Consider the following 27,886-nt stretch of genomic DNA (forward strand, 5'->3'; position numbering starts at 1 on the left):
TCTTTGGAACTATCAGGTAATCAAGCCTTTGCTGACGTTGGTCCGAAGCGGGGAATCAGGCATGAAATCAGCCCGATTATCTTTTAGTGTGTACCCCATTAAATCCAGCTCTCGACTCAGACACAGGAATATCTTCGATGATTGGATGATTTCCAACCCTTTGCTCCTCCTCAACCAGCTCAGAGATGGCCGACATGCCAAAAACCACGGCTCAAAAAAGTAGTTTCCAATCACCGTGGCTACGTCGGTCATTGATACAGTCTAAAGTTATGACAGTGCTGCTTTGAAGCTCTCGCTGCAGCTTGTCATGATCAGCAGAAGAAAATCAAAAGTTGGTTTGCTCGATATTGATGAACACTTTTCTAGAAAGAAAAAAAAAACACACACTTGTCTAAAAAAGAAAAGGGAGGAATAGTCTCTCAGCGGCTAACCTGCGTCGTACTGTGTGATCAACAGGGGCTGGAAAATGACTCTGCAGAGCTGATCACACACGCACACACACGCACACACACACACACGCACACACTCTCTCTCTCTGGTTATTTGAAGTTGTTCCCATTTGAAACAGTGATGGCTCTTCAGCGAACACTCTTGAGGTTTGGTTTGTGTCGAGGTGAATATCGGCTCTGGAGGTGAAACTGCGAGAAGCTCTGAATTAGCAGCTGATCTGTTTGCACCTGGAAACACACACAAACACACACACACACACACACACACACACACACACAGACACACACACACACACACACACACAGCTTTGTTCTTCAACAACAGCAGCCTCGTTGACACAATGATAACAGACTTCACAACAACAACAGCATTAGCGAGTTAGCAACATCAAGCTAATTCACAGTGGAAACAACAGCATTAGCAACACTGTGGAGAAAACATTTATAATACAGACTGAGGCATGCTGGGATTTTGGTATTTATCCAGAAATCTTGAATGTTGTTGAGCGAACAACTGCATTTCGCCAGAACTAAAAAAAGGCCTTTCATTGCAATCAAAATCCAAAAGCACTCTCTTTATTTTTCTTTCAGAAAATCCTCTCAGAGCACTCAAGACCAGGTCCTTCTGAGCGCTCCCAGTCGACCAACGTGAACTCTCTGCTGGTCGGCGGTCGAGGCGCGGCCATGGAAAACCCTCGCTCGGCCCTCTCCCCGCTGACCAACTCGCTCCTGGAGCAGCTGGAGGCTCGCATCAAGGAGCTGAAGGCGTGGCTGCGAGACACCGAGCTGCTCATCTTCAACTCCTGCCTCAGACAGGACAAGGAGGCCGCCGAGCAGCTCCAGAGCTTCAAGGTAGGAGGAGGCGGAGTTTCAGGGAGGCTGTATGTCGATCTCGCTCGTATCGACACAAAGTTTATAGAACCGGTTTGGTAGAACGGTTGCTGTCAGAGGCCCAAACAACGCCCAGGTTTACATACAGCTCATCGAGATCATCGGGTGAAACTTCAGGCTGATATTCACATTTAGCATCATCTAACTTTTCTTCGCTAAGTTTTGTCATCAAAAGCTTTGGCCAATGAGCATTAAGCTGTAAGAAAATGTTCCCCCTGCGTGCATGTGTGTGTGTGTGTGTGTGTGTGTGTGTGTGCTGTTGCTAAGTATAGTAATACATCGTCTTAATGAGGCCAGATGAAAGCGGGGCTGTTTTGAAGCGATGGATGTATGGAGGAAACAGCAGTTAGCCTTAAAAGCAACGGGACGCTAACAGGATATTAATCAGCCTGCATCACACAGAGAACAGCTAGCTGCGCTGATTAGCCTAGCCCTGCCGTGTGACTGACATCCCCACACACACACACACACACACACACACACACACACACACACACACACACACACACACACACAGTAACACTGGTTAAATCGGGATGTATACAAAAAGCATTGCATTAATTCATGGATGTATATGTGTCCACACACAAACACACATCAGTATTTAAGTGAGTGACACATGCACACACACGCTCACAGACGCATAAATGAATTCATGTATAAGAATATATAGACGACACACAGAGAGCTCTCACATGAGCTGATGGAACGAGTCAAACAGAGTTACAAACTTTCACCAGACTCTGCACAGAAACTGAGATCATGATATTTATCAATCTGTGCGGCCATCTCTGACGTGCAGATGGCTGTAATGTGTGTGCACGTCTGATTGTTGGTGGTGTTTCTTGACATGAACACCTTGGGTTAAATCCTGAAGAATGTCGTCGTATTGAAAATAAGATTGTTTCGAGCGATTTTGTGCGAATGTTTGCCCGAAGTGAAGGAGTTCAAGTATCTCAAGGTCTCGTTTACATGTGAGGGTTAGATGCACTGTGAGCGACAGGCTGATTGGCTCAGCGTTGTACTGAACTGTTGATGTGGTGAAGAGGAAGCTGATCCAGAAGGCAAAGCTCTCGGTTTACCGGTCAGTCGTCGTTCCGAACCTCACCTGTGGTCATGAGCTTTGTGTTGTGACCGAAAGAATAAGATCGCGGATACAAGAAATTACAGTTTCTTCCGGAGGGTGTCTGTCAGCCTTAGAGGTAGGATGAGGAGCTCAGACATTCAGGGGCGGAGCTTGGAGTAGAGCCGCTACTCCTTCACATCTAAAGGAGCCAGTTTGAGGTGGTTTGTGCATCTGCTCAGGATCCTCCTGGACGCCTCCCTTTGGAGATTTTCTGGGCACACCCAACTGGGAGGAAACACCGGGTAGACCCTAGAGGGATTATATATCCCGTCTGGCCTGGGAACGCCTCAGAATCCCTCAGGAGGAGCTGGAAAACGTTGCTGGGGAGAGGGAAGACCTCGGATAGAAAATGGATGGATGACAAATATTTAGATTAGATTCTGGTGTTTGACAATGACGATGTAGGATGAACAGAATCATTGACAGGTGTCATGTGGTCAGCATTGATATGAACACTCATGCATCAGCTAATGATAATATGTTTGCACACACACACTCAGACACGCCGGCTGCCTGAATAATGGAAGTGAACAGAAAGGAGACTCTAAGTGAACAAAGTGAAGCCGAGCCGCTCGTACTTTTGATCCTTGTCACAGCTCTCCGTGGGAAGCCATTGATTTCTGGCAGAAAGAGGCCGTGAGCTTCTGGAGAAATGAAGATTGGAAATATTGATAGCAGTCATTTGTATGGAGAGAGAGCGAGCGAGCGAGCGAGCGACAGACAGAGAGGCAGAGAGAGAGAGAGAGGCTAAATGGAGAGAAGTGGGTTCATTCTCAGAGAAGTCGGCTCCATTTTAGCGATCATTTGTCTGTTTTTGGCGTTGGGACTCGTAAATGGGTTCGATTTCAGCGCTGCAGCTTATTACTGTACGCCTGTATGAGAAAGCAGCGGGGATCAGCGGAGGTCACACGGGGCATGCACACACACATTTACAGACATGCATTTTTATAAAGACGCACACACACGTGAGGTTAGATTTAAACGTGTGCACGTAAGCGACAGCACGGACAAACTGTTGCACTGAACCTTGAGGCTCTTAAAAGTACTAAAATACACAAACACAAAAACACTCCACAAAGTTAAACCAGGGTCATTCAAGACTCAGGCCCCGTGTCCTCATAGCGTTTTCTTTCTAAACGCCAGAGTCTTTTTTCAATTGTTTTCAATGAGGAGAGAGCGTTCCCATCAAAAAGTGTCTTCCTCCTCTTCCTCCTCTTCCTCCTCCTCCTCTTCCTCATCTTCCTCCTCCTCTCTCCCCCCCTCCTCGAGCGAGTCTGTCCGTAACCCTCATTAATTGAATTAGAGCTCCTTAAAGATACGGCGGGAGCCAGACATTCCTCCAGCAGGCCCCGGGCCTCCGATGACTCTGTATTGTTGTGGAGACGCTCTGGGGGCCGGAGAATTAATCGACAGAGCCCCACACACACACACACACACACACACACACACACACACACACACACAAGCAGGTAAAGACACACACCTCTGAGTGTGTGCAGGTGTGCATCACACACACTGCCAGCTCTCTCGAGAAGGTGAAATGTTGTCTGTTGGTGGTTTTCTTCAATCTTTTTTGTTTTATCATTGCAGACGGATAAAACTAGTGTTGTACTACTAAAACCGGTCTTCTTCTCCAGACCACTTTTTGAAGGTCTCGGTCTCGTCTTGGAATCGAAAGCATTTTTGCTCGGTCTTCTCTCTGTGTCTGACTGGTTGGACTCTGTATTTTAAATACAGACAACCATTAATAGTCCAATTATCCATGTCATTACTGTGATTAAAAGGAAAAAGGCCCCTTTTACCAGAACAAATAACTTCAATTCATTAGTAGTAGATTTTTATCCCCTGGTTACGGCCGGCTCCTCCCCTTGTGTATAAAAACTGTTTTAGTGAAGGACTAGAGAGAAGAAGAAGAACATACTCACTGATTATTTTGATGTTAGTAAGAGTTTTTAGATCACGCTCATTCTGTGTTAGTTTACATGAAATGTGAAGCTACGAGCTAACTAAAGAGCGCTAACATTAGCATGCTAACACAACAACGCAGGACACAGGTGATTGCAGCTCGAGACAAGGACGATTTTGTCCGACATTTGCGCTTTACTCCTCTTTGTGAACACGAGGGGAGAAGGGTTGGAGGTGTGTCTCTGGAGGAGAGCGGAGGCTTCAGTATGGAGGAGGCGTGGCCTAACAGCAGTTTGTTTTGGTTTCATGCTGGAGCTCAAGGGCGACATCTACTGGATCAAAAAGTCACACATTCTTCCTTCAATTAAAATAACAAATTATTCGTCCTCAAGAAAATTGAAATAATGTGCTTGAATTTTCAATTTGTTGTCCATGAACTGGATAAAGAATGTGGATTTAAAAGCAAATTCAAGGTGGACGTACTTTAAACCTGCATTATATCTATGGCCAGCAGGGGGCGAGTCTAATTACATAGAAGTCTATGAGAAAACAAGCCTATACTTCTCAAATGATTTATTAACTCGGTAAACATTTTCCTAATGAGTTCATGGTCTCAATCACTTCTTTCAAATCATGTAAACAAAAAAAAAAATGTTAAAGAAAACTTTATTCAATTTAGAAATGAAAAACAATCCGCTCTGTTTTTCTAAATCAGTCGAATTTTTATTTTCTAAAGTCAACAGAGTGAGAGGAAGAGATTCTTCTCGTCTGTTAAAAAAAGGAAATGGAATCATGTTCAAAGTCTCCGTCCCTTCAGTCAGACGGACTCATGCTGTTAGAAGGCGACCTCTCCCTCCATCCACACACACACACACACACACACACACACTGATGTGAGCATAGATTGAGGATATCAGTGTGAGCGTTTACTCGTTCTTCTGAAGTGAAGCTCAACAGACGGCCCTCCTCCGTCTCTCTATCAGCCGATCATCTCTCTTTGGTTTATCTATCTCTCTGGCTCTTTTTTATTTTTCATCTTTGTTCCGCGTCTGTGTGTCCATCCTTTCCTCTGCACCTGTCGTCCTTCCTGCATCTGTCTCTCTCTCTCTGTCTCTCTCTCTCTCTCTCTCTCTTTTCTCTCTCTCCCCTGCTGGTGACAGTAGATGAACTCCTCCTCCCCCACTGTTTGTTACCCACGGCCGCCTCATCACCTGGACCCCCCCGGTCATGCTCTTTGCCCTCTGGGCATCATTTGTAACATGTTGACCCCCCTCCCTCGGTCATTTCTATTTTCAGCTCACCTTCCTCCTGCTGTTTGGAAGATTTGACCCAACGTCCCCGCCCTCCCTCCACCATGGCTTTCTGCCCCGATCATCTCTGTTTAATCCTCTGACAGTAGAGGTCTGAGAGTGAAACAACTGTACCACTGCCAGAAACCAACATCTTTCCAGTTGCCAGCAGGGGGCAATTCCACGTGTTGCAAAATGAAAAAGAATACTGATTCCATAGAAGTCTATGGGAAACTGGTCCGACTTCTCCTTCCATTTATTCCCTCATTAAACATCTTCCGATGTGAGTTTATGGTCTCGATCTTTAGTTACAAGCAAGCAGAAACCTCCGGTGTTGAAAAATGAAGCTGATGCTGAAGTGCTGCAGTTCCTCGAGTGTCCACTAGAGGCTGGCTGCAGAAGCACAGGAAGTCACATACACACCCATTAAACAAAGCCTGTTTTTACAGGAGAGATTAACATGTTTACAGCCTGGTTCAAAAAACCAAATAGGTCTGTTAGCTCATGTCTCGATCGGCACACACTGTACGGGGGGGTGGGGAGGGGATTTTTGATGACTCATCCACAACTAAAACTACAGCCGCGGTACATGGGACACTCTACACATCCATCAGGCCACCGGAGCCCCACAAACGTGACCTTTAATGACAAACATGAAGAAGGCCTGATTTGTGTTTTTTTGGGGCTGTTATCCTACAGATGCTGAACATTTCTGTGTGCGTTTGCCGCTCTGGATGAATTTCTCCTGTGGACACATTTTAGTCTGCAGCTCCCCCTCGCTACGATCTGATCCCGAACCCCCCTTACCCCCCCCCCCCCCCCCCCCCCAGTATCTATCAGGTAGCTAATAGAAGGTGACAGCGAAGCTCTGATATCGATACCTGCTGCATGATGAGGATTAAAGATCCACCGACTCCCTGCCAGGAACACAGTGTGTGTGTGTGTGTGTACCTTTTGATCATGCCTTTAAGTGTGTGTGTGTGTGTGTGTGTGTGTGTCTATGTTTCTTGGTCCTGTCTGTGTTTATTCTCTGGTTGTGTGTGTTTTTTTTTTTGAAGTGGTGTTTTCTCGTTAAGAGTTGCTCGTTAGGGGTTGAAGGGGAGCAGGTGAGACGTTGCTGCGGCAACGGCGTCAACAAACAGATCAGACTTTCATCTTCATGTGCTCGGGAGGAGAAGAAAAACACTCGGCTCTTTCATCTGCTAAAGGTGTGGAGAGATGGAGACGGAATCAAAACACAGGACGAAGACGGAGAGAGAGAGAGAGAGAGAGACAGAGAGACAGAGAGACAGAGGGAGGGGACGGTCCTCTTGACCAGACGAGACCAGGAGAGAGAGCTAGAGATAGAGAGAGAGAGGACGTTCCTCTTGACTAGAAGAACCATAAGGGAGAGAGAGAGCTTAAACGGACGAGTGAGAGAGAGACAGTACAGGTACACGCAGAGAGACAAGAAATTTAATGAATCATATGTTGTTAGATTCTAGTCTCACACTGATGCTCTCCAAATTGCTCAAGTCTCTGTTTTTTAGGAAACTATAAACTTGAACAAGAATGAAAAGCATGCACGCTAAGACACTGATCGAGGGGGCGCAGTGGAAAGTTACTGCGCCCCATGCACTCCAAGTGGGTGGCCCAGGTTCGAATCCAACCTGTGGCCTCTTTCATGCATGTCATTCCCCTCTCTCGCTCTCTCTCTTTCTCCCTGATTTCTGTCCTGTCCCCCCCCAATAAAGGCACACACACAAAAATGTTTTGAAAAAAGCCCATAAATAAATCTTAAAATGCTAAAGACACTGATCTAGGTGGTGAGTTCATGTTTGTCTGTCTCTGTCAGTGTCGGCTTAGTGCTGCACACATGTATCCCCTCGCCCGCCTACTTTGTCTGGATGAACGGAGCAAGGAGGATGTGGGTACACACTGCTTCAGAAGAGCGTCGGTGACATCAACATAACATTTTCAAGCAGAAGCGCTGAGAAAATAAAAGGAGGGGCGCCTGGAAAAAGGGCACTGCGCCTTTTCCTCCGGGCGACCGCCACCTGCTGCAAACGCTCTCTGCTCATTGGGAAAAAGGGAAAAAAGAAGCTGCCTCACTGGACACAGGCGCTAATCTGTCTGTGTCAACTTCAGTGTTTAAAACGATAACAATCCAACACAGTTCTTTGGATGAAGGTGTGTAATATTCTCCACATGTTTGATCCTAACTATCGGCTGTGGTACCGAGGTTTGGAGCAAAAAAAAAACGCCTCAGAGATAGCGGAAAGGAAAAGGGACGAATAAGGACAGACTTGACTTTAATCTGCTAGAAGACAAAGAGATGAAACGAGGGAAGGTGACGGGGTGAAAGATGGAGATGAAGGAGGAGATGGTAGTAAAGGAGAGAAATGAGAGAGCAGGAATGATAAAAAAAAAACAAAAGGAGAAAGTGAGAGAGTAACGGAGGGCGATCTAAAAGCAGAGAGACGGAGCAGCCGGTAACGAGAGTCTCAGACAGAAAGAGCAGAAGAAGAAGACGGATGAGAGACAGAGTGGGGAAAGACAAATATAAGTCCAAATGCAGACAGACAGAGTGAGATTTGATTTTATTGATAAGAGGGTTTTAAAGTCGCCGCGGCGTGTTTCACTCGGCTGCATTAGCGAGAACAGTAAATGCTCTCTACTCACAAAGACTTCATATATCCTCCGTCTGTTTACTGCTGCTGAATATTTTAACACTGGAGCTTTCATCCTTAAAATGTGGCAGCGTGTTGAGCAGGAAAAAAAAGAAGGACTTCAGCTAATAACTTCGAATCAATAAAGGCCTGGTGATGTCAGCAGGAAGCCCGTTTGACTTTCACATGAGGGCTGCAGAGCTTTTAGTCACACGGGAGGATATTCTGAATCAAAACAAAAATGGAGGTCACAAAGTTGAAAATATAGAACAGCATAGAAGCACTGACCGATGACTTTCACTTCTCTTTTACTGGCAACAAAAAAAAATGGATTTCACTCCATAACAGGACTTAAAGGAGCAGTATGTAACTATGACACCTAGTGTTTAAAATGGGTACTGCAGTCCATATTCTAAACATTGTAGAGAGCTGTCTACCCCCCCCCCCCCCCCCCCTCCTCTCTAGAGTCGATGCTCACGCAGGTTGCCATGTGGTGGACACTGAAGCTTCAGTGTTTATCCAGCTCTGCATCGGTCTGTAAACCTTTCTGTGTTCTAACCTCTCTCCATTTTTCAAAAGCATCTCCAATATTGATCCTAGTTTGAGCACGTTTCTGCTCGTGGAGCTTATTAGAAACATGCAGAGGCTTTTTAGGTCGGGTACAATCACTTCTATCTGAACCACTTCTCTTGCCCGCTTCCATCGCTGCAACACCTGTTGACCTGATAACTGGTCTCATATCTGACAAACCGAGGGGCGTCCAAAACGGCCGTGTGGGGGTGCCTTAAAACCGCCTACCTTCTCTGGTCCAAACAAATCCAGAGCATTCAGGACCAGAATCTAAAGTTAGAAGGAGGACATACTGGCTGCTGCATTGTTGTCAGAGAAGCCAGCACTTCAACATGTTTCCTTAATGTCTGATCATATAGTAAGGTCACTTTATCATCTCACTCTCTACACATCTTACTGGTTGGACCTTTAAAGTCCTCAGAGGGAGGTTGTAGATGTTTTGGTATACACCATGCTTACTGTACATGCGGTCCATGTCAGAGACCCCTTGAGGACCCTAGACCAAGGTTGTGAGTGAAACATGAACACTTACAAACCCTGGAGGAAACCCAGACCTGCTCGATCGCAGCCCTCAAGGTGCTCTTGAGCAAAAGTCGTCGGCAGAATGTGGACGTGACTTTTGCTCTTCTCTAAATTCAGCTGGACAGATAAAAGAAATTAAACTTGAGTCCCAAAAAAAATTAAAAAGTAATGTTCGGGAGATAGTGTGTAAAATGGATGAGGCGAGGGAGGAGGGAGTGGAACAATGCAGGGAGGAAGACGGAAATGTCAGACGAGGAGAGAGAAGAGGGAGAGATGGGGAAGAGTGTGCAAACGACAAAGTTTGGCTAGCTGTAGGCGGTATTAGGAGCAGCAGAGGGAATATGTGTGTGGGAACAAATTGTCGACAGGAATTCATTAGGCTCGTTGTGCGATAACGAGTGCTTGTGGTTTTAATTGACTTAATCAACAAATAGAATTAATCAGAGATTTCTAATTAATGGTAATTGATTGAAATATCCACTGGGTCACCGCGCAAGCAACCAAAATTCTCCTTCCCTCTCCTCTCTCTTTATTTCTCACTCTTCACTTTACTGTTTGTCCTTGTCGTCCTCCATCTCGTCCTTTCTCTTAGTTGTTTCCAGATATAAGTCTCTCTGTGTTTCAATTCTTTATATTCTGGAGACTTGTTCTTTGTCCCTCTCTCGAAGCAGTCAGGATTTAAACCTGCTTTTCTCCTTAAAGGTCACATATTCTCCTCCTCTTAAACTCAGTGTAAATAAGTCTCAGAGCTCCCCAAAACATGTGTGAAGTTTCTTGTTCTAAATCCTCTCTGATCCTGTATTTGATCATGTCTATAAACCCCTCTATTTCAGCCCTGCTCAGAACAGGCTGTTTCTGTGTCTGTACCTTTAAATGTAAATGAGCTGTGTCTGACCACGCCCCCTCTCTGGAAGGGCTTGGGTGTCTCGGACTTTCTCGCTCCATGTCCTATTGTTTACTGTGAGAAGGCAGACTCAGAGGGCAGAACAAACACCTAGCTGTGGGAGTGTCACCCACCTGGGGGAGGGGTTACTGCCCTTTGTGATGTCATGAAGGGAACATCTCCAAACGGCCTGTTTGAGCACACATTTTCTGAAAAGTGGAGCAGGCTAAAGACTGAGAGGATGGACTTCTCATAATTGGGGGGTTATTAGAGTTAGAGAAACATGGTGAAGTGGATTTAGCATCATTGGGTGATTTTTAAACCCACACCTCCAAACTTGGACTTTTGCACCCGCCGTAAAACGCCTGGAGAGGTCCCGACAAAGCTGTATATTACTGTATTTGAATTGATTTGGTTTAATCCAAAAACAATCTTTAACATACAATAACCACAATTGTATTTGCACATAAACCAAACAGGACTTTGATTTGGAGTCCAGTATTCTGAGATTGAACTTTTTGTCTCAACAATTTCTAAAAGTTTTCAAGCTTTCTTCCTGTGTGTCTCGCTCTCATTGCAAAGCTTTACTGTTTAAAACCACCGACATAGCAACTACACTAACAACCTCCACTCCCCTCTATCCTCTCCTCCCTCCCTCCCTCCATCCCTCCCTCTCTTCACGGCAGGTCTCGGTAATTAGATTGTGGAGATGAGGAGGTGGAGGAGAGTTAAGAGGATTTTGTTTTAAGGAGAGGGAGATTTAAGAATGAGAGAGAGGGAGAGAGAGGGCGGTATGGAGAACGAGAGATCAAGCTTGAGAGTGAGAAGGATAGAGAGAGAGAGAGAGAGAGAGAGAGAGAGTGAAGGGGGAATTAGAGAGAGAGGGAAGCAGATGCTCTTCTTTTTGTTTATCCCGAGTAGGTCACCCTTCTCCAAAGAGGATGTTGAGTGACAGACAGAGAAATGCATGAAGTGAGAGAAGACAGACACCACTCGTTCTTTTTTTTGTGCCACTCTCTCTCTCTCTCTCCCGATGGTCGACCTTGAATATGATCAAGCAGAGAGACTCTGAGAAGACAATTACCTGAGTAAAATGAGGGTCCTTGTAGTTTTTCTTTTGTCCTCAATAAACCACTTTATATGTCTGTAATAATTACAAAAGAGCAGCTGTTCAAGAATTCATCCATCCCTCAGTTTTTGGCTGCTCATGATGGGACAGCCCCCAATTTCCAACTATTCTGTTCGCACCACGACCCGACAGCACCATGCACTATGCCCCCATTCGATGCCCCTCTAGTCAATGATTGTGTTTCCAAAGCCAGCGCTGCAGTCCGTCTTTGGAGCATGCCAGCAGCGTCACTACACTCTGCTCCGTTTTAAATACACTCAGTCTATTTTCGACCGAGTACATAGCAAGCACGAGTCGAGCTGGACAGAATAGATCAACTCCAACAGGAAGTCAGGCTCATACTACTTGCCCACCACTGATGGACCGCGGCGCGTAAATAGTATGTCGAAATTGGGGGTAAGAAAGGTTAGCAACTTGTTAGCAAGAATCTCCAGCTCCACCAGAAGATTTCACCATGTTCCAGAATAGGATATGTTATCCCTTCATTTCTTCTTTCTCTGCATAGAAAGGTGTTTGCACTCAAAAGAAACCCTCGTGAAAGGCTGAACAACCTGAACCTGCTACATGTAAAATAAGCAACAGACACCATCACATCGTCTGCAAAAGGCCGAAGCCGTATCCGTAGGTTGCAGTATTTGACCTGTTGGTTCTCTCTTTCAATTCTTAAATTATGGCTGCTTGGTCAGTGACCCAGCTCTGCAGAATAAGAAGCTTGAGATTCTGAGAATTCTCTCTTGAACCTCTTACAAGTGTTACAAAATGCTGCTGTCATGTCTTTGCACGGGTTTCAGTATAAACTCAGAATCTACTCTTGGATTCAGAGGACTGTTGTGATTGTGTTTATTGGTTTGCACGTTCAGGAAACAGCTTAGAGATCTGCTAAAATCTTTTAACGCCAGTAGGACTCTCAGGTCATTGCATCAGGGTTCACTGGAGGTTCCTCGTCCCAGACGCCAAACTAAAGGAGACTGAGCTTCTGAGGTCGAAGTTCCTAAACTTTAGGGTCATCTCCAACGAGAACAGAGAGCGGTGGACAATGTGGATGTTTTGAAAAAAGCAGCGACAGAGCCATCCGTTTTAGATGTTCATGTAGGAATCAACGTGTTCCCTTCTCGATCTCATTTCCTCTTTCCCTTTCTTAACTATTTTTCTTTCTTTCTTGGTCTTTGTAAGTCTCTAACTTTTCCATTCCCCTTTATCTCACAGTTTCTTTGTCCTCTCTTTAATCTTCTATCTCCCACCTGTCTCTCTCTCTACACTTCTTTTTTCTCCGTCGACCTCCTCACACTTTTTTTTCTGACCAACTCATCCCATCCCTCTGCATCCTCTGCCCTCTTTCTCTGCAGCCTCTCTGTGGCTTTCCATGTATTTTGGAAGAAAAGCTTTTTAGCAAATATTTGTCCGACTGAGTCTGTAGAGAACCTCTGAGTCAATATAGGCCCAGCCAGGCTCGACCCGTCAGAGAGAGAGAGAGAGGAGGGGATCAGTGCATAAAAACCAGCAGTGCAGAAACAATAGAGACTTAGGATTCTCTCTCTCTCTCTCTCTCTTTTCTGTACCAAAATAAACTCTCAGAGAAAAGAGTTTTGCTTTCTGAAGCTGACCGAACAGAAATCCTTCACTGATAAAAACCGATGGGTTAGATATAAAATGTCCAGCAGCGTTTACACTGCTGCTATCAGCCAAGTATTTTCGACATGCTTTGATAAAAACAGAAGTTGTATTAAGCATTCGGTCTGTAAACCTTTCTGCGTTCTAACCTCTCTCCATTTTTCAAAAGCATCTCCAATATTGATCCTAGTTTGAGCACGTTTCTGCTCGTAGGTCGGGTACAATCACTTCTATCTGAACCACTTCTCTTGCCTGCTTCCATCACTGCAACACCTGTTGACCTGATAACTGCTCTCATATCTGGCAAACCGAGGGGCTTCCAAAACGGCCGTGTTGGGGGTGCCTTAAAACCTCCTACCTTCTCTGGTCCAAACAAATCCAGAGCATTCAAGACCAGAATCTAAAGTTAGAAGGAGGACATACTGGCTGCTGCATTGTTGTCAGAGAAGCCAGCACTTCAACATGTTTCCTTAATGTCTGATCATATAGTAAGGTCACTTTATCATTTCACTAACTACACATCTTACTGGTTGGACCTTTAATGTACCCCTTAATGTCTAGAACCTATTTAAGGCCCCCCTTTGAACATCAGTTTCACCTTTTTGCATCTGTTTAAAGACACTTTTTGGGCCTGTTTCAGCCTTTTCTTTCTTTGCTTTGTACACAAAGCTAATCCAGTTTGTTTGAGTGTACCACACCATGGTGCAGGTATAAAATAAAATGGTGACTGTTCCTATTAAATGGGACTCGAACCTCTTTTCCTCGGAGGAAAGTTTTTAGTTCTCTAACCAATCGGACGACCCCTAACGACGTCACGTGCAGACTGTCACTCTACGTCCCACATGCCAGATAACCAAGCAGCTGCTTTAAACTCCTGATATCCCTCCAGATGAATCCAAATCGGCTTCATATTTTAGTGGAAGAAAGAGAGAATTTCTTGGTCTTCATATTAACCTTTGTGTGGTTGAATGTCACTTTTTTACAGCAGCTTTTATAGAGTCACAGTCGTCGCTCTCTGACATGCAGAATTTTTGTTCCGGCTTCAATCTGGCTTCATTTCTCTTCCCATGCCCCCCCACGCTGTCGGCTGCGGTTATTTGGCGCAGAGCGAGTATCACTCAGTTGTTTTGTTGTTGTTTAGAGCCTCCTCCTTCAACATAATACACACCTCCTGTTTGGAATAAATTTATCTGCACCCTCACACACAAACACACACCAGGCTTGTCCTCTTGATCCTGTCTGCTCTACTCTGCATCCCCATCTCCTGTTTAGACAACCGGGCGAGCCGCAAATATGCTAAACTGAAGAGAGCGAGAAAAAGGGGAGATGAAAGACAGAGGAGGAAGTGTGTGAGGCAGAGGTGTGTGTGTGTGTGTGTGAGAGAGAGAGAGAGAGAGAGAGAGTTAGAGAATCCCATTTCATTGTAATAGTGTTTAATATTTATTGGAAAAATGTAAAGAAAATGTAAAGGAAGTGCTTTTCAGCGAGCGGGCGGGATTAGCATAAATAGTTTGGGGCTTGGACGTGTTTGGTTCCTGCCGCAGAGGAGTAAGACTGTCCCCCCCCCCGTTCTCAGTGACACACACACACACACACACACACACACACACACATGCATATGTTTGCACACACATCTCCTTCCACTCGTGCACACGCCTGCATGAGTAAACATGCAAACACACACACACTCGCTGACCTTTGCGTGTGGGAGCTCATCAGCATATAGTGATTTATAATAGGCTCTGCCAATCCTTGTGTTTCTTTCTCCCTCACATTTTTGCATCCATTAGACGGGAGCGGAGAGCGAGGGATATTGGCTGTTGTCATTTATTTGACGCCCTGTTACTGCTGATCAAGGATCTGTGTGCTGAATTAGACTTTATGCTAATAAACTGTTATGAACGACCTGAATTTAGCCGCACTGAACTGTGAAGAATTGGAAACATCAAGTTGTTTTTTCAGCTTTTAAAAGCTAGTTCAGGGTTTTTGCAACTTCAACCTGATTGTTTTAGTTTTGATCATCAGTCAAGTTTGCTCCTGAAATCAAAGACTAACTCCAGTTTTTAAAACCTCATTTGACCTATTTTTTTAATACATATTTTAGGGTCTAAAGAACGAGACCTTGTCGTTAAACTGTACGAGCTGCAGTCTACATTTTTGAGTTTGTAATCCATCCTCTGTCAGCTCCTCGTGGTGATGCTCTTTACATTGGGATAATCATTTCAAAGTTGAACTCTGTCTTTTAGATTGCTTCAGCCTGCAGCAGGTAAACCGGCTGTAACGTCTGCAACACAATCCTTGATGGATCAAAGTATGTCCACTCAAAGCTGTTTGTTGTTGTACCTGACAGGCTCAGGTTGTTTTTCTAAGTGTGTGACATCATTACAGAAAGGATCCCTGCAGAGAGAGACCTTTAAGTTTAAAGACGCAGATGATTTAATAAAACCGTAAACAGCCGTTCCATCACTCTCTACAATCACTCCAGAGTCCACTGACACAATCAGCAGATAGAAGTTCCTGGTCTTCCACCCCCTCCATCAGTTTGTTAAATAGTGTTATTTCTGGACTCTTCGATAAATAAAACAAACCATCTGAGTTGGACTGCAAATATGAAAAGTTTTCAATGTTTAGTAAAGTTTTACAAGACGTCGCTGTAGGTCTGTTCTCTGCTGCTTCAACAGAGGCGCTACAGAGGAGAGACAGGATCAGCTGAGCCAGCGGGGGAGTGCAGCGCTGTGTGTGTGTGTGTGCATGTCTGACTGCTGTGTGTATCTGGAACTCCCGCTGTGATGTTTTTCAATTTGAACATACAAAGATGTGACGACAGCTGAGCTTAGTTACAACACTTTTGAAAGTCTGAAACGAGCTTCTGATTCTGGAGGTTTCTTTATACACCATCTGTTTGTCAGACATCTTCAATTATTTTATTAATGATGCTGCCATGTTTACAAAACACCACTTAACTACTTAACATATGAACCTTTAGTCTCTAGCTCCTCCTATTTTTGACATGATCCAATCATGCAGCCAGGAATTCTGTTTGAGGTTAAGGAGGTATTTAACGTGGAAGAATGTAAAAACACACATCAGTGCCATCAGGGATTAGCGCAGAGCAATGACAGCAACAGCCAATAGAAGACATTTGCTTTTTGACTTATGGGAGTTATAATATTTCCTGCCTTTATTCAACCTGTTTTCACTCTTCTCTCTTCTCTCATGTGTCACCCCACAGTCTCTGTGCTCGGAGGTGCAAACCCGGCGTCGAGGAGTCTCCTCTGTTCTGAAACTCTGTCAGAAGCTGCTGCAGCAGAGCCAGGTGGGTAAAAAAAAAAAAAACACATCACAAGTTCAACCACAAAATCAAAGACTTTCAACTCTGCTTAAGCTTTGCCAACGATGACTTTTGTGCTCAGCTGAACGTCAGCCTTTCAACTCTGAACATTTGACCCTCCTTCTTAATCCAAAAGGGAACTTGCACTTTCACAAATGTAAAATGTGATGCTTGTTGAGGTTGAATCAGTAATTTAGCTCTTGGGAAACCCTTCAAAATCTGCGACAAATCCCTGAGAATCAGCTTAACCTTGAGAGGAATTATTCTGCTTAAATTGTACGGCCTGAAAACATTTAAATGAATTTAATTTAATCATGTGATTAGCATGATAATGGCTTTTATAATTCTGACAATGCTGTCTCTACAATCCCCCACCTCTGGGACAGTCGGGCCCCATGGCGGAGGTGGGCCCAGAGGCGGAGCAGCACCGGGAGGCCCTGCAGCTGCTGTCGATCAACCTGGAGAGGAGGTGGGAGGCGATCGTGATGCAGGCGCTGCAGTGGCAGAACAGACTGAAGAGGGAGCTGGGAGAGCAGCAGGTTAGAGCGCTCTGACATTTACACTCTCCATCCTTCACTCCACCCTGCAGGCAGTCAGCTGACGCGCTGTCACACTCAGTGAGCATGTCAGGGTTTGATTCGATGCTAAGATGCAGCGTGAAAGACAGATGGTGCTGTGATTGAAGCTTAGCTGTGGAACAACCTTTACAAGCGAGACAGAGTGATAATGTTTGTGAAATCAGCAGCGACTCTACAACAAAGCACAAACTTCAGTATGCGCTCAAGTCACATAACATATCCAACACACAGTTATACCTACACTTTTAACAGTCAACACGTGGTTAATGTTCTGAAACGGCTGCAAGGTGGTGAGGACTAGACAAAAAAAACAGGGTAGGTAAGGGTTTGGAAACAAGTTTGTGGAATCTGTTCAAAAACATGCTATAATTAACTTTGGCTAGTTAAAGTTGTTTTCTACTATCCAACAACAATTATCTGACTTAATCACATTTTCAGAATATCTTTCAGTCTGTTGATTTAGGCGCGTAAAGATTTATGTCACGTGAAGTCCCCTTTAAAGCTTTGGTTGTCCAGGTTTAGTAATCCTCTAAGAAACATGCAGCAGCCAGTATGTCCTCCTTCTAACTTTAGATTCTGCTCCTGAATGATCTGGATTTGTTTGGACCAGAGAAGGTAGGCGGTTTTAAGGCACCCCCACACGGCCGTTTTGGACGCCCCTCGGTTTACCAGATATGAGAGCAGTTATCAGGTCAACAGGTGTTGCAGTGATGGAAGCGGTCAAGAGAAGTGGTTCAGATAGAAGTGATTGTACCCGACCTAAAAAGCCTCTGCATGTTTCTAATAAGCTCCACGAGCAGAAACGTGCTCAAACTAGGATCAATATTGGAGATGCTTTTGAAAAATGGAGAGAGGTTAGAACACAGAAAGGTTTACAGACCGATGCAGAGCTGGATAAACACTGAAGCTTCAGTGTCCACCACATGGTGACCTGCGTGAACATCGACTCTAGAGAGGAGGGGGGGGGGGGAGACATCTCTCTACAATGTTTAGAATTTGGACTGCAGTACCCATTTTAAACACTAGGGGTCAGAGTTACATATTGCTCCTTTAAAGTCTGTAAAGTGACCATGTTAATCCGATCCAATCCTGTTTTTCAGGGATTAAAAATATCTGGATTATGTAAAATATTGTTTTACCAGATCCAGACTAACTGGGCCCTGGTATGCTTTTTTTGTTTTATTGCATTTCCAGGGGGGCTGGATTAGCTGCCATTCACTATTCTGACACTTTAACTCCATCAGAGCGAAACTCTCCGTCTCTGTTTAGACTTTTCAAGTCTTCAGAGTCCGAAGCTGCACATGTCGACTACACTCTGCATGAAGCAGCCAGTAGATACAAACTGGTCTGTTAGTCCTCCAGTGTGATCAGTGTCACAGAATCTGAAATGTTTTCTCTGCCACCTCCTCCGCGAACAAAAGGAAGTGGGCAAATGAGATTTTAACACTTTGACAGTTTGCATATCAGTACACAACCACGCGTGTCTGCCGCCACGTCGGCGCGTCGCCTAAAGGTTCGTCTTATTAGAAATCATTGTCTCAGACCAAACCTCTCGCTGATCAGTGATGGTTTAACGCTGCAGGATGACAGCTCAGCACATGTGCAGGCTGCTCGGCGGGTGTGAAGCACCGAGCATTGTGGGTATTAAGAGGAATATTGTTCATGAGGGTGCCGTCCAGAGACAATCCGCCCGGGCCGAACGAGGCACACTGGAGAGAGAGAGAGCTGAGTGCTTTCTGAGAGCTGCAGCGGGATGGAGCCTTTATGGATTTCTAATAGTGATGAATATTGTTTTATACAGACTGAAGGAGAGATGCATTTGAATATAAGGTGGAGCTTTTTCACAGACTCACACAAACAGTAACACTTAGGTTAGCATAAAAAGCTGTTAAGACACACACACACACACACACACACACACACACACACACACACACACACAACCACTGACTCTGACGTGAATACATATATTGTGCTGAATAAAAGCATGCACGTAGAAATGAAGTGTGCCGTGTGCTTTTGATAGCTCACAGTCACACTCCGGGGCAATTTATTGATTGTGCACAATTAATTGATGGATAGTGATGTGTTAAGAGCTCAGAAGGAGAGGGAGGGGAGTGGGTGAGAGAGGGGGAGGGGAGGGGTTTGAAAGGAAGGAGAAAGGTAAATATTATAACTGTTGTTATACTAAGTACCTGGCTGTATTAAACAGAACAGAGGAGGATTAAATATGGAACTCGTGTCCCACCCACACAACATTCAAACATGGCCCCTCCTCTTCCTGGGCTCATCGCCCCCAGAAGCTCTCACTCACTACAGGACGTAGTGTGTACGTTTACTGCTTGTACCTACTGCAAGCTAACGCACGCTAGCACAAGCTAACCGCCGGTGTTTGTCACCTGCCTGTCCAACAGGAAGCAGACCAACTCCACGTCCACGGGTAAAAGACAACACAAGGTTCACCCTCGTTTTAGAACGATTCACCTCACTGTGATTATATTTTCTCTTCTTTGCTGCTACGTCAATGTCCGTCATATCCGCCGATTTAATTTGCGTCCAATCCCTGAGTTGTATCCTCTCCTAAACTCACCTGCTGCGCTGTCATTTGGCTGGAGGAAACACACCAGCCCCCCCCCCCCCCAGAAACGTCCCGAGTCAACCAGAACAAACCAGAACAGTAAAATCCAGTCAGAGGACAGAGTCTCTGCAGAGTAGTAGAGAGAATCACTCCCATGATTCCCCGCCAGCCTCAATGTCATCTTTGGTTGTTGTTTTGATTGAGAGCCCCCTGGAGGCGGAATCTATGTACTGTGCCTTTAAATAAAAAGTCATAGCAAAAGTGATCTCAAGACCCTTTTACACAAAGAGCAGGTCTAGACTTTTTTGCTCGATTAAAACAAGAGGCCCAACATGAATCAACCAAGAGCACAGTGACTCCACACTATGCTGATGACATCGGTGTTTACTTGTCATGTTATTGTTTTGTTGTTACATCTCTTAACTGAGATTTGAGATGAAGATGTTTTTAATTAAACTGAATCAAAGAGCATCTAACATCGTTGGAGGCGACGAGGAATTAATAATCTGAAGGCTCATTTATTAACGAGACTGTGTGGGAATCAACACCTGATTCTGCTGTACATGTGCTGGGACTCTCCCTCCCTCCCCTCGCTCTCTCTTGTCCATTTATACACACACACACACACACACACACACACACACACACACACACGTTGTAGAGAAGGAGAAGACAAATAACAGAGGCCGGACACTTTGACCTCGCTGCCTGGCTGGAGAGTAATTTCACTTCTGCTGGAGATGGGAGAGGAATAAAGAGAGAGAGTGGGAGTAGGGGCGAGGGGGGGGGGGGGGGTGCAGTGTAGAGAGAAGAGGGGGAACCAGAGAGGCATAGATCTGGGTGGTTTAGCTTATAAATGAACACTTCTGCTCAGTGATAAAACGATTGTCCTCTCCTGGTCCCTCAGTGTGTGTGTGTGTGTGTGTGTGTGTGTGTGTGTGTGTGTGTGTGTGTGTGTGTGTGTGTGTGTGTGTGTGTGTCTGTGTCTGTGTGTAAATGAGTCTGGTTGCTTGGGTGCAAACAGCTTCTCGTGTTTTGGTTTAGCGGTCTCTGGTTTATGTTTATTTATTTATTCATGTATTAAAGAGACTTGTTTTTTTTTCTTGTTGGGACCTGGTACTGATCCTAGCTAACAGGTCATCAAACTGAGACCTGGTACTGATCCTACCTAACAGGTCATCAAACTGGGACCTGGTACTGATCCTACCTAACAGGTCATCAAAGTTGGACCTGGGTTAGGTCATAGTGAACCTTCTTCTGACCCAGGAGAGAAACTTAGATGTAGTCGTATCAGTCTGTAAGCGGTTTAAGGCGGACCTGCAGCAGTCTCACCCCGTATCTTCATTTGGAGGTCGTGTAATTCAGAGCCTGTGAATTTGTCTCAGAGGTGATGATACTGTCGACATTTTGTCACTCCTTGTTCAGAGATTACGTGTACAGCTGTTCGGAAAGCAAATGAAGGATCCTGCTTTATCTTTTATTGGATGTAAATGAGTCTAAATGAAAGCTGCGGGGTGTTGTGAGGATGAGGTTTCACTCTCTTTACCTGTTAGCAGAATGTAATATATGGAAATTATATTTTAGAACACTTTCCTCACGATTATAAAATATATTTCAGAGCAGAGTTATGAGCAACATATGGAGGATTTCATTCACCGATTGCAATTACATTCAAAGCGGCCTGTCTGCTGCTCCACTCTGCATGGAGAGGTGATTTATCTGCGCGCTTCTATTCATTTTGAATCAGAGCGGTGACGCCGGGCTCCCTCAGCTCTTTGACAACTGGTACAGCGGAGAGCCGGCAGAGAGCGGAGCAGCAGCAGCAGCTCCTCGAGGAGCGCGGGCACATGAATAATCACCCAGACGCTGCTAGATAGCTCCGCTCTCCTTGGGCCTTCCAGCAGATGCTATGCTAACAAATGGGAGCAGTCAAACCAGAGCTAATGGGAAAAAGTTTCCCCCCCCCCCCCCCCCTCAAAAAAAAAAAAACAACAACACAGCACAGGTCCCTCACATGAACACACACACACACACATACACTGCCACCAGGTGTGATTAAGGCAGTAAACACCAGACTCTAAATATGTTCACCAGTTTACCAAGGCTGCAAACATGTCCGGATTATTTTGTTTTCCATACACATCAACTCTTCCATCAAACGTAGGGTGAGGTAAGGAGCAGATCTTTTCCCGATCCCTCGATCTCGACCTTTACATCGGGTTCACGTTGAACAAAATAATTAAAGCTTGACAAGAGACGTTCTAACGTTTGTATGCAGTCTTCTAATTTATGTTTCAGGAAGGTTTTACATTTGCAGTTGCTGCGGACACGATGTGATGCAAACCTCAGCGTCGTTGTGTTTTATTGAAGCTCCAGGATTTTTAGAAGTAGACATCATAACCGTGTGTCCACAATATAGTGCCACTTAGGCGTGAATATGTTTGAACTAAATCCTGCACAAACTCATCATCTCCGGCGTCAGCTCGTGGAACATCTGGACACACAGTTTACGGAGGAATACCCCCGGCATGTAGCTGGACTCTGGCGGGGAAGTGATCACCGCTGTTTGACTGCTAAATCTGTCTCCTCTGCCAGCCCGCCAGCCCGCCAGCTCGGCCTCTCTGGCGGGTGACCAGCAACACTTTCGGGTTTCTCCAGTGTTAGTGAAGCAGCTGAATCGGCCACACACCCGAAGACTCCTCCTCCCTCCTCCGTGTTCGGCCATGAAAAGATCCACAACTCAGCTCTTAACTATTAAGAAATTACAGAAATGAGACAAATTACAGATATAAATTATACACAAGGTTTCCGTGGGTCATCAAATACTCGATTTGATTGGATTAGTCTGATTGATAGCCTCTCCCCCTCAGCTCTGAATGTGTTTTTGAATGCACTGGCAAAACCCAGTTCAGTCATTACCCCCATCTCCCTTATCAGCACAAGGGGAATAAACACAAATCTAATAGAAATTCATTACGCAGAGCCGTATCCACACGCTCTCACACACACACACATCCAACTAGTTTATTAGATTAATAGGCTATGAATGGCTAATACGAATTACCCCCCCTCTCTTGTTAACGAGACGCGGAGCAATTTGTATAATTATGTCTGTGGAAGGGAAGAATTCCTGTGTCTAAGCATATTTTTAGACAGCCGAGCTTTCTGAAGGCTTTTGATTACGTATTTACTTTGGGGTTTTCAGCTCCGTGCTCTTTCTCTCAGAAGTCGTTTTTGAATAATTCATCGCTTTGTTCCAGAGCGGAATAATTTGTGTTGAGATTTATGAGCAATTGCTTTTGGGGTGGGCTGATTTTTTTTTTACTCTTTTCTTTTTTTAAATGATCACAGAACGTGTTTTTGTCAGAGTCGAGTTGTCAGTGTGTCTCTTTTTCAAAACGGCGGTCGGAGTGGAGGCAGCGCTCTCGGAGAAGAGAGAGAGAGAGAGAGGGGACGGTCGATTTTAAACACGTCTTTTTTAAAGAGTTTGGTGCCAAAGTGACACACGCAACATCGAGGAAAACATGGTCTACGCTCCCGCTGTGTTTGACGGCACAAAACAAAACACTCTGTGCACTTTAAATGATAATAGAGCGCCGCACTTTAAAAAAAAAAAAAAACACGCTTGTAAACTTCTACTGAATGCTAGTCGCCAGTCGGACACCAGTTGGCTTTCTCATGAGGGGAAAAAGAAGGTTCAGGTTACTTTCTTTGTACCTGTGGGTACATTTGGTTGCAGGGAGAGTCACTTAATAAAACATACAAAGTGCAAATGCACGGTACATGCAAGAAAGTCGTCAAGCTGAATGAGTAAATTAAGGCGGGAAGTAATGAGACAGATTGCTCCGCAGCACGAGGACGATGACACTGCTTAGAGGAGGGGTCTCCAACCTTTCTTCATCTGAGAGCTACTTTGAAAAAATTAATGTGGCCAAGAGCTACTTGCATCAAATGGCTTGCATTTATTTACACAGCACACATCAGCTGAATTAATCTACTGTATGCAATAAGCCAATGCTTATCAATAATCTTAAATTCACATCAAGGTCCAAGAAAGAAACATCAATATTTTACACTTCTGATTGTGCCACATAGTAAGCCATGTTGCTGAAAATTCACATCAATGTACAAGCAAACATTACTACTTTACACTTGTTTTTATGGGCCAAATATATGACTAGTGGGAAGAGGTGCATTTACTGTCGTCAGATTAGTTTTTTGTTTTTAACACAGTCAGTCAACCTTTAAGCGAGCAACTTAGAACCTTTCCCCTGAGCTACTTGATGGAGACCCCTGCCTTAGAGGATTCTTTCCAGCACTTACTGATTGAACAATTAAATATAGTCCAAACACAACCGAATGCATCCTATCACAGAGTATAAGACTTGGGTTGTCTTGTGGGGTCGAGTCACAGTCGTGTATATTTGTTTCCAGCTTCTCACACAGTCCATACAATATCACATTTTATGTCTTGTTTGCATTCAGCGATGAGCCTTAATCCGCATTGTATTTATGGATAAATCTCTCTTTTCTTTGCTGCACAAGTGACTCAGTTTATTCAGCATTTCACAAAGAAGATGTAGAAAGAGAGAGGGGAGCGGTTTGACATGCAGCAGGATTAAAACCTCACACGTCCTGGGTTCATGGTTTGTGCTTTAGCAGCTGAGCCGACGGGATTCCTCTTCATCCTTCCTGAACAATTTCAAACATGTTTTTTTTGTTTCTCACTCTGTCTATCTGTCCCCTCTGCAGGTTCATGGGAACTTTCTGGAACCGGGTCTCGTCGATCTCCGTCAGATCAGCCCAGTTCCAGTGGGTCCAGTGGCGCCTGCGCTGGAGGACTCCTGGGAATGGGACGACACCGATATGACAATCACAGAATCAGAGGCACACGGAGAGGAAGAACCCGACCTGACGCAGAACCTCCCCACAGAAGAACATCTGCCTTCAAACAGCAGGATGTCCAGCAGGATTCAGCCGGACAGGGTCCAGTATCCTGAGACGACGTCCAGTACAAGAGGTGGATTTTCAGCAGAGGTCCAGCCCAATGTGACGTCACAAACTCTTCCTCCTAACAATAATAACATCTACCAGGTGTACAGCCTCCATAATGTGGAATTATACACACAGCCGCTGTTTCCGCACAGTTCCTCTTCACTCTACAAAACCAAATCAGGAAAACGGAAACAGCATCTCCTGCTGAAGAGTCTGAGTAAGGACTCCTCTTTCTCCTCCATCGAGTCCCTCCCAGACCTCCTGGGAGGTTTAATGTCAGATACTCAAGGAGGGGACAGAATCAGATACCGGGACGGGGAGAATGAGCGAGAGGGGGGCAGAGGAAGGGGTCAGTCAGTGAGCAGTCGAAGGTCAGAGAGCGAGAGCGGGATTGTTAGTGACACAGGAGATGTTGAGACAACATCAACTAACTCTGAAATCCAGGGCGAGGAGGAGGATCAGGAAGAGGAGGAAAAGGAGCAGAGAAAGAAAAAGACTGTTGGTGAGAATGATTTGGGTTTGCACAAACACAGTGTTCCCGGGTACAGCCAGAGAACCAAGACGAGGTATTACATGAAGGAGAAAGAATGGAAGAAGGATGAATTGAAAGGTGAAAGCAGGAGAAACAGAGATGAGGAGAAAAGGAGGAGGCCCAAGAGGGGCGGAGGGGAGGCAGTAGAGATCCTAATCAATGGGCGTGTAATCCTGACTCCCGCTGACTCTGACTCTGATTTTGAAGTAGGAGGACTGGAAGTAGACCCCTCAAAGACCTCTATGTCTCACAGTCAAATCACAGAATTCAACTTTGACAAGTTTAACCGTTTGGACTCTCCTCCTGCTCTTAGCCAGCGGGCTTCCAGTCCAGTATTGTCTCAGGGATCCTCTCTTGAGTCCCTTCTAGCGCTGGGCGTTGAGTTATTTCCCTCTAAAGATCCATTGCATCGTAGCGCATCTCTGGAGAGCTGCCTGGCCCTGTGTCGTAGCAATGAAGGGGAGTCTGGAGGCAGCCTGGCAAGCCTCGCGGAGCTGGACCTGTTACAGAGCAGAGACGTGGATCAAGGTGAACCAGAAAGGGAGAGAAACAATGAAAGTCCACAAGGAGAAACCTCCTCTGGAGAGCTGAGCCGGAGAACTCTGGACCTCCTGAAACGCCTGGAGAACATTCAGAGTCCACTTGCCACCAAGATGACACGCAGTGTTTCTGACATGACGCTCCGATGCAGCTCCCCACAGCGGAGCAGACTCCCCGCCTCGCCGTCTCTCGGTGGTCAGCACGCCCCCCTTTCTGGAATATCCGGTTGCTCGCGGAAAGGACCACCATCCCTGATCAACGAGAGTTCAGCAACGGCATCTCTGACGGAGCTGAGTAGCACCGAGGACTCGTCTGTGGGCTCTGAAGATTTCGCTTTACTTGGAAATCAACGTAACCCCTTCCTAGCTCCCGCCGCGATGGCCAATGCAAACTCAAAGTCTCCCCGGAAACACGGCCAAGGAAACAGCCATGGGGGGCATGGGATGGATGAAGCAGATGCAGCGAGTTTGAGCCTGGTGGTGAACGTGTCTTGCACCTCAGCATGCACAGACGAAGACGAGGACGACTGTGACCTCCTGTCCTCATCCACACTGACGCTCACTGAGGAGGAACTGGGTGTCAGGGACGGAGAGGACGAAGAGGAGGACAGGTTGAGCTGTGCCTCCTCTGGGGACGAGGACGTGGATGATGAAGAGGAGATGGAGGGGTCTTACATTCTGGGGCTCGAGTATATGAAGAGAGAGCTTCAGAGTTGGATGAGATCTCCTAAAAACTCCCCTTCCTCCTTCTCTAAGACGGAGGCAGGGCTGTGGGATGAGCTGCAGTGTGGAACTAACCCTTCTTCCTCCTTCACGTCCACCTCTCAGAACAACGAGCCGCACAGTTTTCAAAGTCGCTCGGTCTCAAAGTCAGTAGAAAACAACAGCAGCTCAAGCGGCAACAAAAAAGCAAACAGAGTGAAGATAGAAAAGGAAGAAGAAGAAAATCGGAGAAACGCAACAAGAAGCTACATCAGCCAGTTTGTGGACGACGTAGAAAACGGAAATGTGGACCAGAGCTGTTTGAAAGGGAAAGACGAGGACGATGAGCTCCTCCGAGAAGAGTCGAGTGTGTTCACAAAGAAAGGAGAGTTTCTGAGAGAGTCGTACCTGTCCGCTAAAACGGGAGAGTCAGTCCAGGATGTCAATGAGTTGATCGCAAACATCGACTCAAATTTAACACAGCAGCTTCCTCCGTCGCCATCCATCGAGCTCCTCCCCTTCCAATCCAAACGGACTTCCTGTTTAGTGGGACAGCTGAGAGGGGAGCTGCCCTGCCACAGCTCCTCTGTCCCCTCGCCCCCCTCCCTCTCCCCCCTGGAGGACTGCAGACCCCACGATGACTTGCACTGCAGCAGGCAGGCGGCTGCTGGACGGAAGGCCATCACCATCCAGGAAAAATTCAAGTTCTCGTCTTTAGTTACGGAGCAGACGAGGCAGGGGGTCAGAGACAAAAAATCGTCCCTGCCTCCTAAAAAACGACACAGCGCTCACTCCTCCTGCTGCAACCAACCCCCCTCCCCCTCCAACATCAGACCGCGCAGTGCAGAGGAGGGCAAGACGGAGAACGTGCATGACTTTGTGAGGGACATAATCGACATGACCTCACTGGCGCTGAAGAGCAAAGGGAATCAGAATGAAGACCAGAACCATGACCAAACCAGCGGGTCCATCCCAGACCAAGCTCCTGCGTCACTAGCACAGATCAGAGACAAGGTACAGAAACACAGCTCAATCTCCAACTAATAAAATATAAATAAAACAATCAGCCTGTTGAGGATTTAGTTTAAAAAAAAAGACGTGCAAATGAAACTACTGCCCATGCAAAGCCCCTTTAAAACAAGAAAATCAGGCTTACATATGGCTGCAGATAAAGTATGCATCGTATTCTTAAATATTTTTGGAGACGCTAATCTGAAGTCCTCTGTGACCTCGTATCTTCTGTACATTTTAGAGGACAAATGTACGGGAAAAAATATCAGCTAATTTGTTCACTGAGTTGGAGTAATTGAATAAATCGCATCAAAGATCACAACTTTTAGGATGTCGTTTCTTCACTATCCTTTGCGAGTGAAGTAATCTAAAAGCTAATGAGTTTCATGTCTCAAAAAAGAAAAAAGAAATCAGGCAGAAAAATGTTTTTAAAAGTGGAAAATATTAATTCAGAAGCATTCAGTGTTTTAATGAAGAAAAAGTTGATTTGAGATGGAGTCACAATTTGGTATCACAAGCTCTGCTTAAAGGAAGAATGTGCGACTTTTTGATCCAGTAGATGTCGCCCTTGAGCTCCAGCATGAAACCAAAACAAAC

At 45.5% G+C, this 27,886-nt stretch overlaps 1 protein-coding gene across 1 annotated transcript in view; it reads left to right on the plus strand.

The window, feature by feature from the left end:
* akap6 (A kinase (PRKA) anchor protein 6) overlaps positions 1-27,886 on the plus strand; it is a 164,102-nt gene that overhangs the window by 124,677 nt on the left and 11,539 nt on the right. Inside the window, exons 17-20 of the mRNA XM_061062614.1 lie at positions 1,041-1,301; positions 16,256-16,339; positions 16,741-16,893; positions 24,263-27,292. Of these exons, the coding sequence (XP_060918597.1) occupies positions 1,041-1,301; positions 16,256-16,339; positions 16,741-16,893; positions 24,263-27,292 (3,528 nt within the window). The remainder of the gene's footprint in view (positions 1-1,040; positions 1,302-16,255; positions 16,340-16,740; positions 16,894-24,262; positions 27,293-27,886) is intronic.

This window comes from Labrus mixtus, chromosome 18 (genome assembly GCF_963584025.1).
Source record: "Labrus mixtus chromosome 18, fLabMix1.1, whole genome shotgun sequence".
NCBI classification, from domain to species: domain Eukaryota; kingdom Metazoa; phylum Chordata; class Actinopteri; order Labriformes; family Labridae; genus Labrus; species Labrus mixtus.